Source organism: Uranotaenia lowii, chromosome 3 (assembly GCF_029784155.1).
Source record: "Uranotaenia lowii strain MFRU-FL chromosome 3, ASM2978415v1, whole genome shotgun sequence".
Classification (NCBI taxonomy): domain Eukaryota; kingdom Metazoa; phylum Arthropoda; class Insecta; order Diptera; family Culicidae; genus Uranotaenia; species Uranotaenia lowii.
In genome coordinates, this window is record NC_073693.1 from 136,212,601 (window position 1) to 136,228,358 (window position 15,758).

At 38.3% G+C, this 15,758-nt stretch overlaps 1 protein-coding gene across 1 annotated transcript; it reads right to left on the reverse strand.

The window, feature by feature from the left end:
- Positions 1-3,550: 3,550 nt before the first annotated feature.
- Positions 3,551-7,531, reverse strand: LOC129752647 (uncharacterized). Its single transcript, XM_055748419.1, has 3 exons — positions 7,393-7,531; positions 4,317-7,348; positions 3,551-4,258 (listed from the first exon to the last, which is right to left on the reverse strand). Exons 1-3 carry the CDS (start codon positions 7,529-7,531, stop codon positions 3,551-3,553), a joined length of 3,879 nt encoding a protein of 1,292 aa, XP_055604394.1.
- Between the last annotated feature and the right edge of the window lie 8,227 nt (positions 7,532-15,758).

Genomic DNA, 15,758 nt, shown 5'->3' on the forward strand with positions numbered 1-15,758 from the left:
ATTTTCATACGATGTTCTTATGAAAAATAGATGTTCGGATAGTGTGGCGAAATTCTTGCAGCAGTACTGTGTTTCAGTAGCTCAAAGCTAAAATATATTTTTATTATAAATAAGTTGAATGGATGTTAAATGATTACTACCTACATAAATGTCTCGCTCTATCACATTCAAATCAAAGGAATATCCGATTCCTGGCGTTCCATTTGCAGTGCAGTCTATTATATAAAATTCTCTTGTAACGGTGTTTGTAGTACTACTCCTCTGGAATGGCCAAAAAGATTCAAATGAAATTATTTTTAGAATATTCTGTAGCCATGCGAATCGGTTTATATCGAATAAAAATAACAAAAAGTCGCATAAATTGTCCGTAATAGTTAAATTTGTAGTTTTTCGAATCAAATTAAAGTCATGACATCCATTTTCTCGAGATTTTTTTTTTCCATTGGGCGGTTTGTTTTCGTCTCCAAGGTCCAGGCGTCGCGAGCCAACGTCGCTAGAAGATAGTAACCATAGCATAGCATACTGATCAGTGAGAATATTTTGGCGCGTATTTCTCAACCAAGCATATTTTCAATGCAAGGGGTGACGATATGAAGCCCCGATGTGATTTTTTTCTAATTGATTCCTAGCTCATTTCTACAGCAGATGGTTATGAATGACGCCTCGATGTGACTCAGATTGACATTTTGCCGATCAAATAAAACAAAAAATTTTTGTTTTGTCAAAATCTGAAATTGAAAAGTCAGGCATCCATTTCCAGAAACTTCTTTTCTTCGAGGGGTTTGTTTTTCGTTTCCATGGGCGAGGCGTCGCGAGCAAACGTCGTTGGAAGATAATAGTAATCAAAGCATACTTTTCATTGATCGTTGGAAAAATTTAAAAATTAGGCGCCTGTTTCTTAACCAAGTACCTATATCTCTTATGCACGTGGGGCCGATATGCAACCTAGATGTGTTTTTTTCCTTGCTTATTTGTACACAGCACATGGTAATAAATGACGCCTAGATGTAACACGGACCACACGGATTGATATTTTATCGATCGAATCAAAACCATATAAACGATTTTAAATATTAAAACCATTTTTAATTCGTGTTAATTTAAGTAGTAGATTGTTTTCCAAAAAATATGAATTTGGTAATGATGCATATGAAATGATCTTATAACACTTTGCGGACGTTTGAAAAAAAGAAATTGTGAAGCTTTACAATCAATTTCGTATAATCCAATACGCCTAGAACGCTAGACACATTAACTGAACAAGAGTCTGTCCTTTGAAATAGATTGGATAGGATTGAAGTTTTTAAAGGCCGAATGAACTTTTTGAGTTTTTGCAAACGTAAGTTGAAGTTATCAATAAAATATTCAATTTTTTATAACACAAACTGAAGATATGCATTTTCCGGAAGAATTTTCAATTAAAAAAGTAGACTAGAGCAAGTGCAAACATTCAATTTTTACAAAAAAATGTATGCATTATTTCTTCATCTAACAACTATTGGGCCCAAAAATGCAATCTGATTAAATGAACTCAACTCTTTTTTTTTTAAATCATTCACAAAAAAACTGTTTACACGTTTACTGTTTGTTCAAGTACGAACTTAACATGAAAAGTGTTTTTTTGTTTTACATATTTTGGCTACATAGAAGAGACTTTTGATTCACTTTTTTGTTGAAAAGTTTTTTTTTGTGATTGATATTCGAGTGGTAGCAGATTTTTATGATGAACTTTAAATATGACCTGAAAGTGTTAAAAATAATATTAAGTCCTGTAATTTCTTAGGTGAAATAAGTGAAAAAGCGCCATTTAGCAATGAAACATCTACCATATAAGAATTTTATCTCAAAAATGGCCAGAAAGGATATCCTGAGGGTTGAATATGAAGCGGATATTCAAAATTATTATAAAGGTCTTTGTAAATCAAGGTCTTTTGGTTGAACAGCATTCAGTGAAATTTAAGTACCAAGCATTAATTTATTCCGGAGAAAAACTTAGGATATATCATTGAAAGTTGATTAAACAGACAAACAAGCACAAGTAATAAATTCATTTTAAAGTCTTTTCACTGACGCATCTGAAAAAGAACTATGTGTTTTCACTTGCCTCAATAAATGGGACAAATGCATACTTCAATATTTCTTTTGGTCAACAAAACTAATATTTTTTTGAAAATATTATTTTTTTTCAAAGAATATGAAAGTTTAACGTTGGTGATATTTGTTTGCATTTGCCCCGGTGTTTCATTTTTAAAAGTTAAGATTTACATCAAAAATGACACCTGATTTTTTTTAAAGGTTTTGATTATATTATAGTTCCCAGAAAACAAAATGAACTCATGAAATCATCGAAGCTTGAACAGATTTTTTTTTTCGATCTATTAAATTTTAAAAAATCTACTTTTCAATTAAATGATATTAAATCTTAAAAATATTACATAATCCTCAATGAAATCGCAGATCACCACCAACAATGTTCATGGAATTTTGAAATCAGAACATCCCAATGCTTCAATTAGAATCTTTAAAATAATGGGTGAACATATCTAAATACATTTTTTCCTCTTTTCAAAACCAATCGTCACTTTTGATTCATTGAGTTAAAGTTCGAATTAATTAATTTGCATTTTTTGCTTGGCAAATAAAAAAAAAAGGAATTTGCAGTAAACAAAATCGTCAAATTCAATGCGAACATGAATGCGAATGCGATAATGAACATGATTTTGATGAAAACATAAATTTGAATTCAAACTGCTTCGAAGGATGGGGATGGTGAATAAAAATCTGTTTGAAAATGGTTAGTAAAAAATCTTTTCTTATGTTTTTATTTCTTCAGCTCTAAAAAATACACCTTCCAAAGCTAATTGGGAGCTGAAAGCACTGCGTTAGGCAAAATATTCGTCAAATACTCCGAAAATGGTCCTGATATTCAAATTCTATTCCAATAAATGAGAAACTTTTTATTTCTTAATGTGAACTCGAACAAAACGGGATAATTTAACTAAATGAAATACAGAAAATGAAACATACACATACAGTTATTTATGGAACAAGTTACAAAAGTGGATTTCAAAACACCCGTAGAATTGAGTTGAAATTTTTAGGTTTTAATTTGATACAATTAAGCGGGACGATTCGAAAGGAGGAAAGGAGGAAAAAGTAAAAAAAAACTAGGAAAAATGGAAAATGGACGCCACGTTGAACATGGTAAGACGAAGTTTACCGGGTCTGCTAGTATCTATATAAAAAGTTTAGTTAACTTAGCATTATGGCACGTGGATTTTCTAACCTGAATTTAATACCTTCTCAAACTTTCCTCCTTCCTTCAACCTCGTAATATCTCCTACAGCTCTATTCACTCGACAAATCCTGCTATTTATTACAAAACCATTTTTAATTATCATATAAATTTCCAAACTAGTAATACTCACAAATTGTGCCTTTAAATTCAGGTTTTTACAGTCCAAACTTGCCCTTTCCAACTTTCAATTCCATTTTTCACTTTTCCTCGCAAGCGGTGATCATTCTGACAGATGTGGAGATGATCCTCAAGTCAGGTACGATCATCGGCTGCAGTGGTGCCAGAACATCCTCCACCCCGTGAAGCAGGTTCCAACTCGTCCTGGTGCGAACCAGGTTCACTATCTTTTATCTCCATCACCGCCAAGTTTGCTACCGCCCTTTTCAGCTTTCCTGATGCTGTTTGCACAACCACTCTTCGTATCCTTCCATCACGATTCGGGAGTAATTCTATTATTCTTCCTCGCACCCATGTCCTCCTAGGGCCTTCAGCTAAATAAACTAAGTCACCGATATTTATAGGGTTAGCTTCTTCGAACCATTTAGGACGTCTGTTGAGCGCAGGGAAATACTCTTTCAACCAACGAGCCCATGCTGCGTTCGCAAGGTAAAGGGATCTTAAATAACTGCTTCTCAGGGCCTCTCCCAGGCAGATTGAATCACGTTGAGGATCATGGTCTTCCGAGGAGCCTCCTCGAATGAAATGATTCGGTGTAAGTGCTTCGTTGGAATCCTGAAGCATATAGGTGAGCGGTCGAGAATTAATCATCGCTTCCATTTCAGCTAAAGCTGTTATTAGCATTTCGTCATTCAATTTTCTTCCATCGTCGAGTGCTTCTAAACCACATTTAACACTGCGGACCATCCGCTCCCAAACTCCCCCCATATGGGGAGTAGCGGGAGGATTGAAATGCCAGCTAGTTTTTGCATTGGTGAAAGTATCTTTTCTCTGTTCTTCTTCCTACAGTTACTTCAATTGGTCCCAAATAATCTAAACCGACATATTTAAACGGTCTCACATAAGGGGTTAAACGTTCCTGCGGTAGTGGTGCCATTCGAGGCGCTCGAGGTTCACATTTTTTGATTTTACAACGCTGACATCCTTTCGCAACTCTATCGATAGCTACACGTAACTTACTAATTTCGAACCGCTGACGAATCTCATTGAATATGGTCTCTCTGTTGCCATGGCCAAAGGTTGAATGATGATGTTCCAATAGTCGTTGTGTGATGACGTGACTCCGATCCAGAATAATTGGAAAACGTGCATCGAAGCAGGCATATTTGGCATTAGCCGTTCTTCCTTCGACTCTAATCACTCCATACTCGTCGGAAAAAGGGCAGAATTTATAGAGAGGACTAGATTTTTCAATTCTCCTCCACTTTTCCATCGGCAGATTACGGTTCTTCGTAAGAATTTTAACTTCGTCTGGATAGGAATCCTCTTGGACCATACGCCACAATACAGTCTCTGCTCGACTGTACTCGGTTTGCTTCAAAGGTACAACAATTGAGGGAATGAATCGTTTGATGAATTTTTTCATTTTGTCTTCAGTCAAAACGGATTCGATTGGCAAACCTTTCACTCTCCGTTGACAATTTGAAATGAATCGGAAGACGGTTGCTATGGTTCGCACTAAAACATTCCATTTAGAGATTCTAGAAGGATCGATCAAGTTTGAGGAGAACTGCGGAAGATGTAGGAGAATGTGGGCCTTTCGTTCTTCCGTTGGATCATTTCGATGACTTCGTTGTTTCGGCCAAGCTTCCGGATTCTCGTACAAGAATGAAGGACCTGTAAACCAGCGTCCATTTGATTCCGGTTCTGTATCTTTGCCCCATTTAGTTAGGCAATCGGCAATATTTTCTCTAGTGGGTACCCAACGCCAACTTTCCGGTTCAGGAAACGAAAGTATCAGCCCGATACGCACAGCAACAAACTGTTTATACTTCCGTTGATCTGCTTTTATCCAGCTTAGCACAGTGGTTGAGTCGGTCCAGATGAATCTCTCTTTTATCTCGATAGAGTGTCCATCGCAAATGTTAGACATCAAACGAGCACCGCATACTGCTGCTTGGAGTTCCATTCGAGGGATAGACAGATGTTTTAATGGAGCTACTTTGGAAACTCCACGCACTAGGTTTACCGCGACCCGATTTCCATTAGAAATTCGGAAATAAGCAGCACAGCCGTAGCCGTACTCGCTGGCGTCCGTAAAGATATGTAGCTGAATCGTGTCGTTGATTGCTATTCCATCAAAGTAATGACGTGGGATTTGAAGCTCAGCTATTTTTCTAAGTAGACGAGTCCATCGAATCCACTTTCCGTATTCCGCATCGTACATTCGTTCATCCCACTGAACGCCGCTTCGCCAGAGGTCTTGTATTATTAGTTTCACGTGTATCATATATGGGGAGAGCAATCCCAGAAGATCGAAAAGGCTCATAAGGCAACGAAGGGCTATTCTTTTAGTCGGTCTTTCATCACTTTCGATATAACGAACCAAATCACCGTTGATTTGTATGGGGAACGAAAATTTGTCTTTCAATGGGTCCCACGTCATACCCAAAACTCGCTCAGAGTGGCCAACTTCGTCATTCGGTAGAGGAATCGATTCTGGTGTAACATTTTCACCCAGCTTCGATAGGACGTGTCGGTCATTACTCACCCAATTCTTCATTTCAAAGCCTGCTCGCTTCAGAGCTAATTTGACTTGCTCTGCTGTGTTTGCTGCTTTTTCAGGCGTGTCCGCGCTATCGAAATAGTCATCCATATATATTTTATTCCTTATTGCGTTAGTTGCCTCGGGATAATCATCTTGACATTCGTCGGCGTTCAGTTGCATTATATATAGAGCTGTGCATGGCGAGCAGGCAGCGCCAAAAATCATAACGTCCATGGTATAAACATCAGGTGGATGTTCGGGATCGAATCGAAATAGAAAACGTTGAGCATGTTTATCCTCGGGTTTAATCCGAATTTGGTGAAACATTTCTTTCACATCGCCTCCGAATCCTACAATTTTCTCTCTAAATTTGTAGATTACAGATGGCAAATTGATTAAGAGGTCTGGGCCCTTTAGAAGCGCCGAGTTCAAAGAAACCCCATAAGCCGTGGCTGCCGCATCCCAAACCAATCTTTTCTTGTTGGGTTTCTTCGCGTTGCTGACAATGTTCAGTGGCAAATACCAGACGCGTTCCGGCGATGCCTCCATCAGCTCAAGTTCCGTAGTCTTATGGGCATATCCCTTTCGGATATAGTCCAGAATCTGTTCATTGACGTTACTTCGAAGTTCTGGGTTTTTCGTTAGCTTTTTTTCAAATCCTTTCAGTCGGTTCATAGCCATTTGTCGACTGTTGGGGAAACTTACTTGGTCGTCCTTCCACAGAAGTCCTGTTTCATATCTTCCGTTTATGAAATTAGTCGTCTTATCTAGGATTTCAATAGCACGTTTAGCATCTTTTGACTGGGGAAGTTGGCCGTTAAACATTACATTTTCTTCCAGGACAAATTGTTGTCGTACTAGGTCTGATAGTTCGATATCTGCGTTACAATTACATGAGTGAACGTTCAGCTCGCCACTGCGTTGCGGGCGCGAGCTAACGGGGCCATAAACTGACCAACCTAGTAGCGATCTAACAGCGATTGGTTGCCCACGATGACCTATGCGACTTTCCAATGGTGCGAACATTTCCAAATTATCTAAACCAATAAGAATGCGTGGTTTTGCAGTTGCATACGAGGACACGTCGATATTTCGTAAGTGAAAGTATTTGTCGATCAGATTTTCATACGATAAACTTTGCTCTGGTAAGTCAAGATTCGCAATGGTGCGAGCTATAATGAATTGGTATTGATTTGATAACTCTCTTCCTGCAATGGCTACTTTAACTCGCTTTGAACAATCTTCATTGCGAACGATGCTCGAGGTCCATCTTAATTGCAATGGTTCGGATGACCCATCCAATTTTAGGAGGTCTGCTAGCTCTGAATCCATCAAGGTCAAAGATGAACCTTCATCAATAAACCCGAATGTTTCGACTACTCGTTCTTCGTTGCGTAAGAAAATGGGGATTATTCTCAATAAGACTGACGAATCGACATCTCTATGGGTATTGCAATAGGCAGTCGTCGCTGTTCCAGCAGAATTTTCTGGATGTAGGAGGTAATGATGTCTTCTTCTGCAATTTTCAACTGTACAATAATACCTCGACCGACATTTCCATTTTCCATGGTCGTAGAGACAAGTTTCGCACAACTTCCACTGTTCGACTACCTTTAATCGCGCTTCCAGATTTAAATTTTTAAACTTAGCGCAGTTGCGCAAACGATGATTACCCAAGTAACACTTAAAATCCATTTTGGTTTTATAATTCTTTAAAGATAGTTTATAAACGATTTATATTATCTTTTATTGTTTTAAAACGCATTTATGGGCAACCTTTTTACAACTGGCCTCCAGGACATCTATAAGCGTATAAAATATCCAACTTATATAACAACAATAAATTTATTTGATTTGATTTTTATTTTGCTCTTTGAGGGCCTTATAAAACATTAATATATTTGTAAATGATAGTCGATATGCAAATGGTTTAAAATACCATCTTATAAACCTGTTTTGATCTATAAAAGCCCTTTCAAACTTATTCGTAGCATTTGTGTTCTTATAAGGTCATTACAAGTCGTTTAGGTTATAAACAGGCAAATAAATAACTTTATGTGGCGTCTATAAATCCTTTATAAGAAACGAAACCTTCTATAGGCTATAAAAGTTTAATAAAAGTTATTCGGCCGGACAATCGGTTTACAAAAGCAAGTCGTCTGGCAATCTTCCAAAATGTCAACAAAAGAATGTTCTCGGTGAAAAACTGAATAAATATGTATTTTCGCTTCTCCTGGGCACAAAATAGGACCGAATTCACCTCTCCGAACGTTTGGCAAATAGAACTGCAATAGAATCATCAATTATTGGCTGAGAAAGTGTAGTGTTGCTGAAGTGAAACTCAAGATTAAATCTGAAGTGATAGTATTCGAAAGTTGAATTTTTGAAATGAGATAAATGTAATAATAATATGTAATTGTGCTATAAGAAAAAAAACTATTGATGTTGTGAAATAAAGTTACTCTTAATACAAAATTTTAAAAAGTATTTGAAAATTTCATTCAATAATTTGTTCCACCATTAACATCCCTTGAACCGGAAAAGTTTAATAAAGTATATGTATGTAACGTTCTTTCGAAAATATTATCTAGAGGGCCTCTAGACCTTTTGTATTTATAAGATTCCTAAAAAAGATTTTAAGAAACACATCATGTTCTGGAACGAAGGAGCTCCGTTTGAACCACTCTAACATCAGAAAAGGCTCAGTAGAAACATGGCGATGCTGCGCGCATTAACGGCGGTAATGCGCGCCAAAATCATCGGTTTTCCTCGGACACGAAGAGGTTTTTCCGAAGGATCGAGCCACCGTCGATCCTTGAATAGGGCTCTTTTCCCGACCAACCACCAGCGAAGACGGATCACGGTTATAAGTTCGCGGCCCTTGGGGCCTAAGTCAGAGGCCCGAGTGGCCAGAGTCAGAGGTCCAAAAGGGACCATAGTTTGTGAGAATTGTCAAAAGTCCAAGTATATCGGAGTAAAAATACAGTCCACTTAATTGTTTTGTAATGCTTTAAGAATGTTTGTGGTTTTATTTAATCTCGGAATATCTGATACTATCGATCCTGCCATCAGGGGTGATCCTGAACATGGTCCTATCGAGCCAGATCATAAATCAGCGGATAGCATCAGATGGTACGAACGGTATGTATGAGAGTGAGCGTGTGTGAGGAAATTATCCAAAGTTATCAACTCCCATAATTGCCCTAAAAGTTCATGATCATGGTCAAAATGTTGTTGAAAATCTTCCCTTCTCCTGGAAAGGTTATTACGTTTATGTTACAATAACCAGTGATCTGCCTTAAATCAATCCCAAGGGAACTTGTAGCATTATGTTCAATTTACAACCTTACGTGTGCGCGCATAGGTGATCATCATCGTCTAGAAATTAGCACTCTTCACTTCACAATCCTCAAACTCTCCCAACTTTGGTGTGCGTCAGTGTACGGAATCTTTATAAGCAGAATTGAGCACAATTCATTGCTATGCGAGTAATAAAGAATTTGTAATTCACTCGGTCCTCCAGTTTTCATCACTATTTTCAATAGCTTATCACAATTGCAGTTGAGATATTGTGTATTATTCACCATACCATGGTGTATCAATCCAATGCCGGCCTTGAGGTAAAGAAATGTTTGTCATAGTCGAAAAAGATCTCGTGTTCGAAAAATGTACTTACAATATATCGACAAAATGACTTTGTTAAATTTGGTTTGCAAATTTACACTTAAGTACCATTTTAATCGTAAATAGCTACATTACAAATTGCGAATCAAATAAAAAAAATCATTATCGAGTCTTTGATATCCATCGTCTATACGTTATTCACCTCCTTGGCATTAGTTCACCTTGCTAAGAATAGATGGAACAAAGTGGAAACCGGAACGACATTAGATAAAGGAGAGTGGTAACCAAAACAAAATGAATAATGTGCGGTGCGGTTATTCGTGCAACGAAATTAAGTTTTTCGGTACGGTAAAATGTTAGTTTGAGCGGTTTCACTTGATCTTTCTGCTACAACGGGTCACTAGTGCGGATGCTTGTTCCCTTCGATGGAATGTTTTCGATTATGGTGTCGTTTCCATGTCCATTCAGATTCGTATGTGGACTGGCGTTCATATCAGGGAGATGTAGATCAAAATGTGTCCGGAAAAACATCAATCCACAGGTAATTCTGCATAAAATCGCTCTTGATGTTTCAAGATCCTTCTCGCAAAGAAATATAATTATCTCCGTCATAGGTATCACTCAAGGTCGAGGTATCCTAATTTCAGTGCTATTAATCGGTTTAACAGTTCATTGAGATTGTAAGGAGTCGACAAGTTAATGCAAATTACCACTCATTGATGAGGTCAATACTCACGGGTGTAATTATATTCATATTGTCATTACACTACACCAATCAATAGACTTATGAACGATTTATTTTTGCATTAAGGTGATAATTGTGCAAGAAAATGATCGCGGCATCAGATGAATATCAACATCACCTCTGTCTCTACTTGCGTGTCCAACCAAGGTCGAAATTATGTTCAGATATATATGTTAAGATCATTTGGAGCTGTTCTTATAAATGGTTCAAAGTCATACTTGTCATTTCACTTTGACAATTGGTCATAACTTTCAGAATCATTTCCTCATTGAAATTGAAACATTTATTCACTGAAATTGGATTTCTGTTGGGATTGTATTGAAACTCAGTCGATATGTTGCGAGCCTTTGTGTCGGAGCAAAAGGTCCACCAGTCATTCAGAAACGGTCAGTAAACCATTCAGCGAATTATTCAGACTATGTCAAGGCACCATTCAGTATAGAGGGGCCTGAATCAGGTTCGCCTCGAATACGTCAGTAAATCATTCAGAGCTTTTTTTCGGGTATCAATGAGATTCAAATCGGTTTCATTCACACAATCATTCAGATCCAAAAATATGTTGGAAATCAGTTGGATTTATAGTCAGAAAATTAGTCGGAGAAGTCAGATAACATGAAAATTCGGTATTCAGCAAATCATTTCATACACTTACAATTTACACTGGACATCATTGGGTAAAAATCATAAAGGGAACCAAATGGGGTTCCATTCGGTTGAATTATCAAATCAAAAGGAAAATCAATCATTTGGTCATCAATCGGTATTTACATTCGGAAATGTTCGGAGTAGTCGTTGGAATTCGTTTTTCGGTTAACCTGATCGCGGGATCAGGACAGTTATGTGACGGTTTTTTTTTTCTGCTGTGTCATTTCTGCTGCAATCGGGCATGGCAATACCAGGGCTTTTCAGCGCGCCTTCGAACACACGAAATACTTTCGGAAGTTTTTTTGTGCAGTCACTCCGCCATAAGGAGTTATCGGGAATCATTGGGATTCAAATATTCGGTTATATTCGGTTCGATACACTTCAGAGTTGCGTTGGATTTCGGTTTTCGGATAGTCTGATCGACGGGATCAGGACTAGCATTTAGCGGGTTTTCATCAACATCATCCTGGATTAAGTACCAGGACTCTCTAACGCAACGCTGCATCACACAAACACACATACACCCACACACACAATCAATAAATCGGAATGAAGCTAGCGGAGTATTAGTCAGTGATGATACGGTTTGACTATTGGTCAGAAGTCATTTGAACATGTGTCAGTTTTTTGGAGTCTGATTTTGTCAGAGAATATTTGCTATTTTGTCGGAAACATTCAGAAACACAGTCGGAAAATCAATTGTAAATTTGGTCGGAACCCTTAGTTGGAAAAACATTCAGAATTGGTTGGCGGACAAATATCGAGAGTAAAGCCGGAAAATTGTGAGAATTGAGTCAGTATTAGATAAATGTTTGAGTCAGTTATATGTTATGTGTATGTCTGATTTAAAGACTGGGTATGTGTCGGAAGAGCTTGGGAACTAGCATGTTCGGCTCAAGTCAGTTGTTGGAAGTCAGAGAGCTTGGAGGGCTCAGAATTTGGAGGTCCGGAGATATTTCGGACGCAAACAGCAAAAGAATCGGCATCAGGGCGCTGATCGTGGTTAGGAGCATCAGATCAGCGTCCAACATTCCAAGCTAAGTATTTTAGAACTCCTCTAACATACTAGAAAAGTGATTCTTCCTTTCCCAAGATCTTAGACGCGCATCCAGACTACTATCGGACGAAGGCAGACAACCAGAGAGGTTGCAAAAAACAGAGTCGGCACCCAAGCACAAAGGTCGGAACCAACGTGGGTTAACGGCGGGCGGTAACACAAGGTCTCTCCGCATACAACGAGCGCAGGTCTTCGGCGTGATCGAAGCGAGGTGGTCCATCACGGTACGGTACATCAACATCGGCACGACAGTAAAACAGCGGGAATTTCGAAATGCGTACGTCCCGTCGCCTTTCAAGGCGGGCGGCATGTTCTGGAACGAAGGAGCTCCGTTTGAACCACTCTAACATCAGAAAAGGCTCAGTAGAAACATGGCGATGCTGCGCGCATTAACGGCGGTAATGCGCGCCAAAATCATCGGTTTTCCTCGGACACGAAGAGGTTTTTCCGAAGGATCGAGCCACCGTCGATCCTTGAATAGGGCTCTTTTCCCGACCAACCACCAGCGAAGACGGATCACGGTTATAAGTTCGCGGCCCTTGGGGCCTAAGTCAGAGGCCCGAGTGGCCAGAGTCAGAGGTCCAAAAGGGACCATAGTTTGTTAGAATTGTCAAAAGTCCAAGTATATCGGAGTAAAAATACAGTCCACTTAATTGTTTTGTAATGTTTTAAGAATGTTTGTGGTTTTATTTAATCTCGGAATATCTGATGCTATCGATCCTGCCATCAGGGGTGATCCTGAACACCTAACGCAGATTTATAGGAATAACTTGTAGATAGCAACACAACTTTGTTGGTTTATAGATATTGGATATTTTTTAACAACAGTTTTCTGTTTCTGAAAGTAATCCTCATTTAATTCATGCTCTATAAAAGCTCAGCATCCCAATGGCTAAAATAATTTTGAAAACTTGATCTTGAACAACTACAACAACAAAATTTACTAAAAAATTGATATTTTTTATGAATTCTATCGGGTTTTCATTGCTTAAAATAGCAGTTTACTGTAGGCCCGTTATTTGTTCGTAATTTTTTAATACATATTTGCGGTAAACTTAAAAGCGCAAGTTAATTTAGAGCAGATAACGAAAATTCAGAATGAGAAAATAATATTAAATTTCTTTACAGATTCATAACAAATCAATTTTAGCTTCTGATTTGTTTTTTTATATTTGATTTGAATGAGATTCATTTGTTTTAAAAATTATTATTGAAAACCAAATTCCGGAGCAGAATTATTTGTAAATGAAAATTATATGATAAAGAGGTTTTATAAGCAAAATTCATACAGAACTTAAGAAGTTGAGTTGGCTTGTAAAGGTTTTATAATTTGCTCTACAGAACCTACTGCAGAAGGGCCTTTTTGTGCTACTAAGCGTTGTATTGGAGTTTTATAGATTCTTACATAACCGAACGTGGTTTTATAGCTTGAATTCTTAGTTAGACTGGAGAGCATTAAAAAACTCAAATTGTTACTTGGGTAGTCATCCCACAGACTAGACAGGGCTTCTTTTCCACATGACGTGATCGTATTTCTTCAGGCGCCTGAATGTGTGCATTCAAATGAACTTTTTCTCTTGGTTTTATTCGTTCACTTCTATTATCTTGCTTCGGGGGGGTGACGGTGATCACTTCACTCGCATCAATAACAATTTGTTTCATCAATTGTCCAAATTCCAACAACGTAGGATCGTCAAAATTTCGTTTGAAGCGTACCCATTCTAACTGGTTCGAGGAAGGTAGCTTTTCCACCAGTTCTTCTAAATGAGTCGGATTCGAGAAGTGATTTCGGAGGTTCGCCGCATTCAAATGGTCACAAAGCTGTTCAACTGACATTCCGAAACGAATCAAGCTATCTAAACGTTCTGGTTTCGGTGCTTCCAATCTACGTACCTTCTGGAGCATGGTTTTCACAATAATTTCTGGCCTCCCGTACATCCGCCGTAATGTTTCCATAATAGTAGGGACGCTTTCCGGGAACATCAGTTTAGTAGCTACTGCTTCCTTGGCAGCTCCACGCAAGCTTTCTCTCAGCCGCATCAAATTCTCTACATTCGAGAATCCACAAGCTCTATTGGCATCCTCGAAGCTATTCAAGAAGATAGGCCACTCCTCGGGACTACCAGAAAACGTTGGAAGTGTTTTTGGCCATATTTGTCTAGCTGCAGATTGTTCGAAGGTCAGCCTTGAAAACTTCTCAGGATTGGGTGTATTCGTATTTCTTGCTACTAACGATTGGTTATACTGATGGCTACGATAGTTGTCGCGCAAGTCGAAATCGTTACCCATACTCTCATTATCCGAATCGCCTTCTAATTCTTCTGTAATTTCTGGAACAGAATTATTAGATTTTCGCTGTTTGTTGATCCATTCTTCGGCTAATTTGCTTTTGCAGGATACAGATACGGAACTCAAAGAATTTTCACTATCAGCTAACTCTTCTAGCTCTCGTTTCTTCTTTAAGAACTGTTCTTGAATCCTCAGTTCTTCTGCTCGTAGTTTATGCTCCTTTTCGCGAAATACTTTTTCCTTTAAATCTTCCAGCTGTTTCTCTTCCTGGAGAAGTTTGAGTTGCAGCCGAGCACAAGATGAAGTGGTGGATTTTATCGATTTAGTTTTGCTCAATGTTTGTTGTTCGCTGTTTGGCACTTGTTTGACGGTTTTATCGCTCGAAGGGGACGGAATGTCCTTCAGCTTTTCCGCTCTGTTTTCGTTACCCTTAACATATTCCGATGTCATAGATTCAGCGGCAGAACTTGACTCGCTTGATGGTTTCAATCTCGAAGAGCCACCAGCAGTTCTTACCTTTGTCGCTCCGGGTACTTTGACAATTGTGTTACAAGGATCGGGTTTAGCCTTTTTTATTTCCTTTTTCGCTTCCTTTTTCTTCGTGCCGTTAGTATTCGCTAGGGTCAGCTTGGTCACGGTCACCGGAAGACTCTTCAACTGGATACAGTCATTGCACTCCCATGGACGTTTGGCAACACCAGGAGATACATCGGCACATGAGAGATGCCACCATCCGGAACATGTATCGCATGCCACCATCTTACCATTGCTTTCACTAGAGTTCACTCGAGAACACCCTCGGCAATCGTGGCCATCCTCACTGCTTTTAATAGTAGGGGGAAGTGTTCCTAAATGCGCATGTTGGGTAATATGCGCATACAGCCGATAGGCGATATGGCAGGGGATTCAACGTATCTAATTAGTGCAGGTTGAGGGTAATACGCTATTGAAACATGGCATGAAGAAATTTGATTGTTATATAAAGCCAAAAAAATTTAAAAATTCAAACAAGATTTTTGTCAGTTTTATTATAATATATTGAACTTTAATTATCGTGCGTACAGACTCTGTGAACAAAAATTTTAATGGTTTATCTTTCTTATTCTTCTGGGAATCGTAAATTCAACAAATTGAAGCTTTTGGCAAGGTTGTAAATGATAAGATATTGGAATAAGAGACAGGTTCTGAATGCCCATACCAAGGCAGGTTAAATGCCTATATCAAGAAAAATAGATTAGTCTTATATATTTTTCACTTTTTATCATTATAACATTATATCTACGCTCAAATCACGATCTTACAGCGAAAAAAGAAGAACTTCATACTGATCCGATAAAAATACAATATGAACAAAATATTACCATGAAATATGGCCATATGGCATTCCTAACTATGTTTCATGTAAAAGAACTAGTGATGTAAAAAATTTCACCAA

Excerpts from the sequence above, each read along its gene's own strand:
- LOC129752647 (XM_055748419.1), bottom strand. The coding sequence starts at position 7,531 with ATGGAAAATGGAAATGTCGGTCGAGGTATTATTGTACAGTTGAAAATT. Across the intron at positions 7,349-7,392 it reads ACCCATAGAGATGTCGATTC|AACGAGTAGTCGAAACATTC; the intron begins GTCAGTCTTATT and ends TACGCAACGAAG. Across the intron at positions 4,259-4,316 it reads AGGAACGTTTAACCCCTTAT|GAAGAAGAACAGAGAAAAGA; the intron begins GTGAGACCGTTT and ends AAGTAACTGTAG.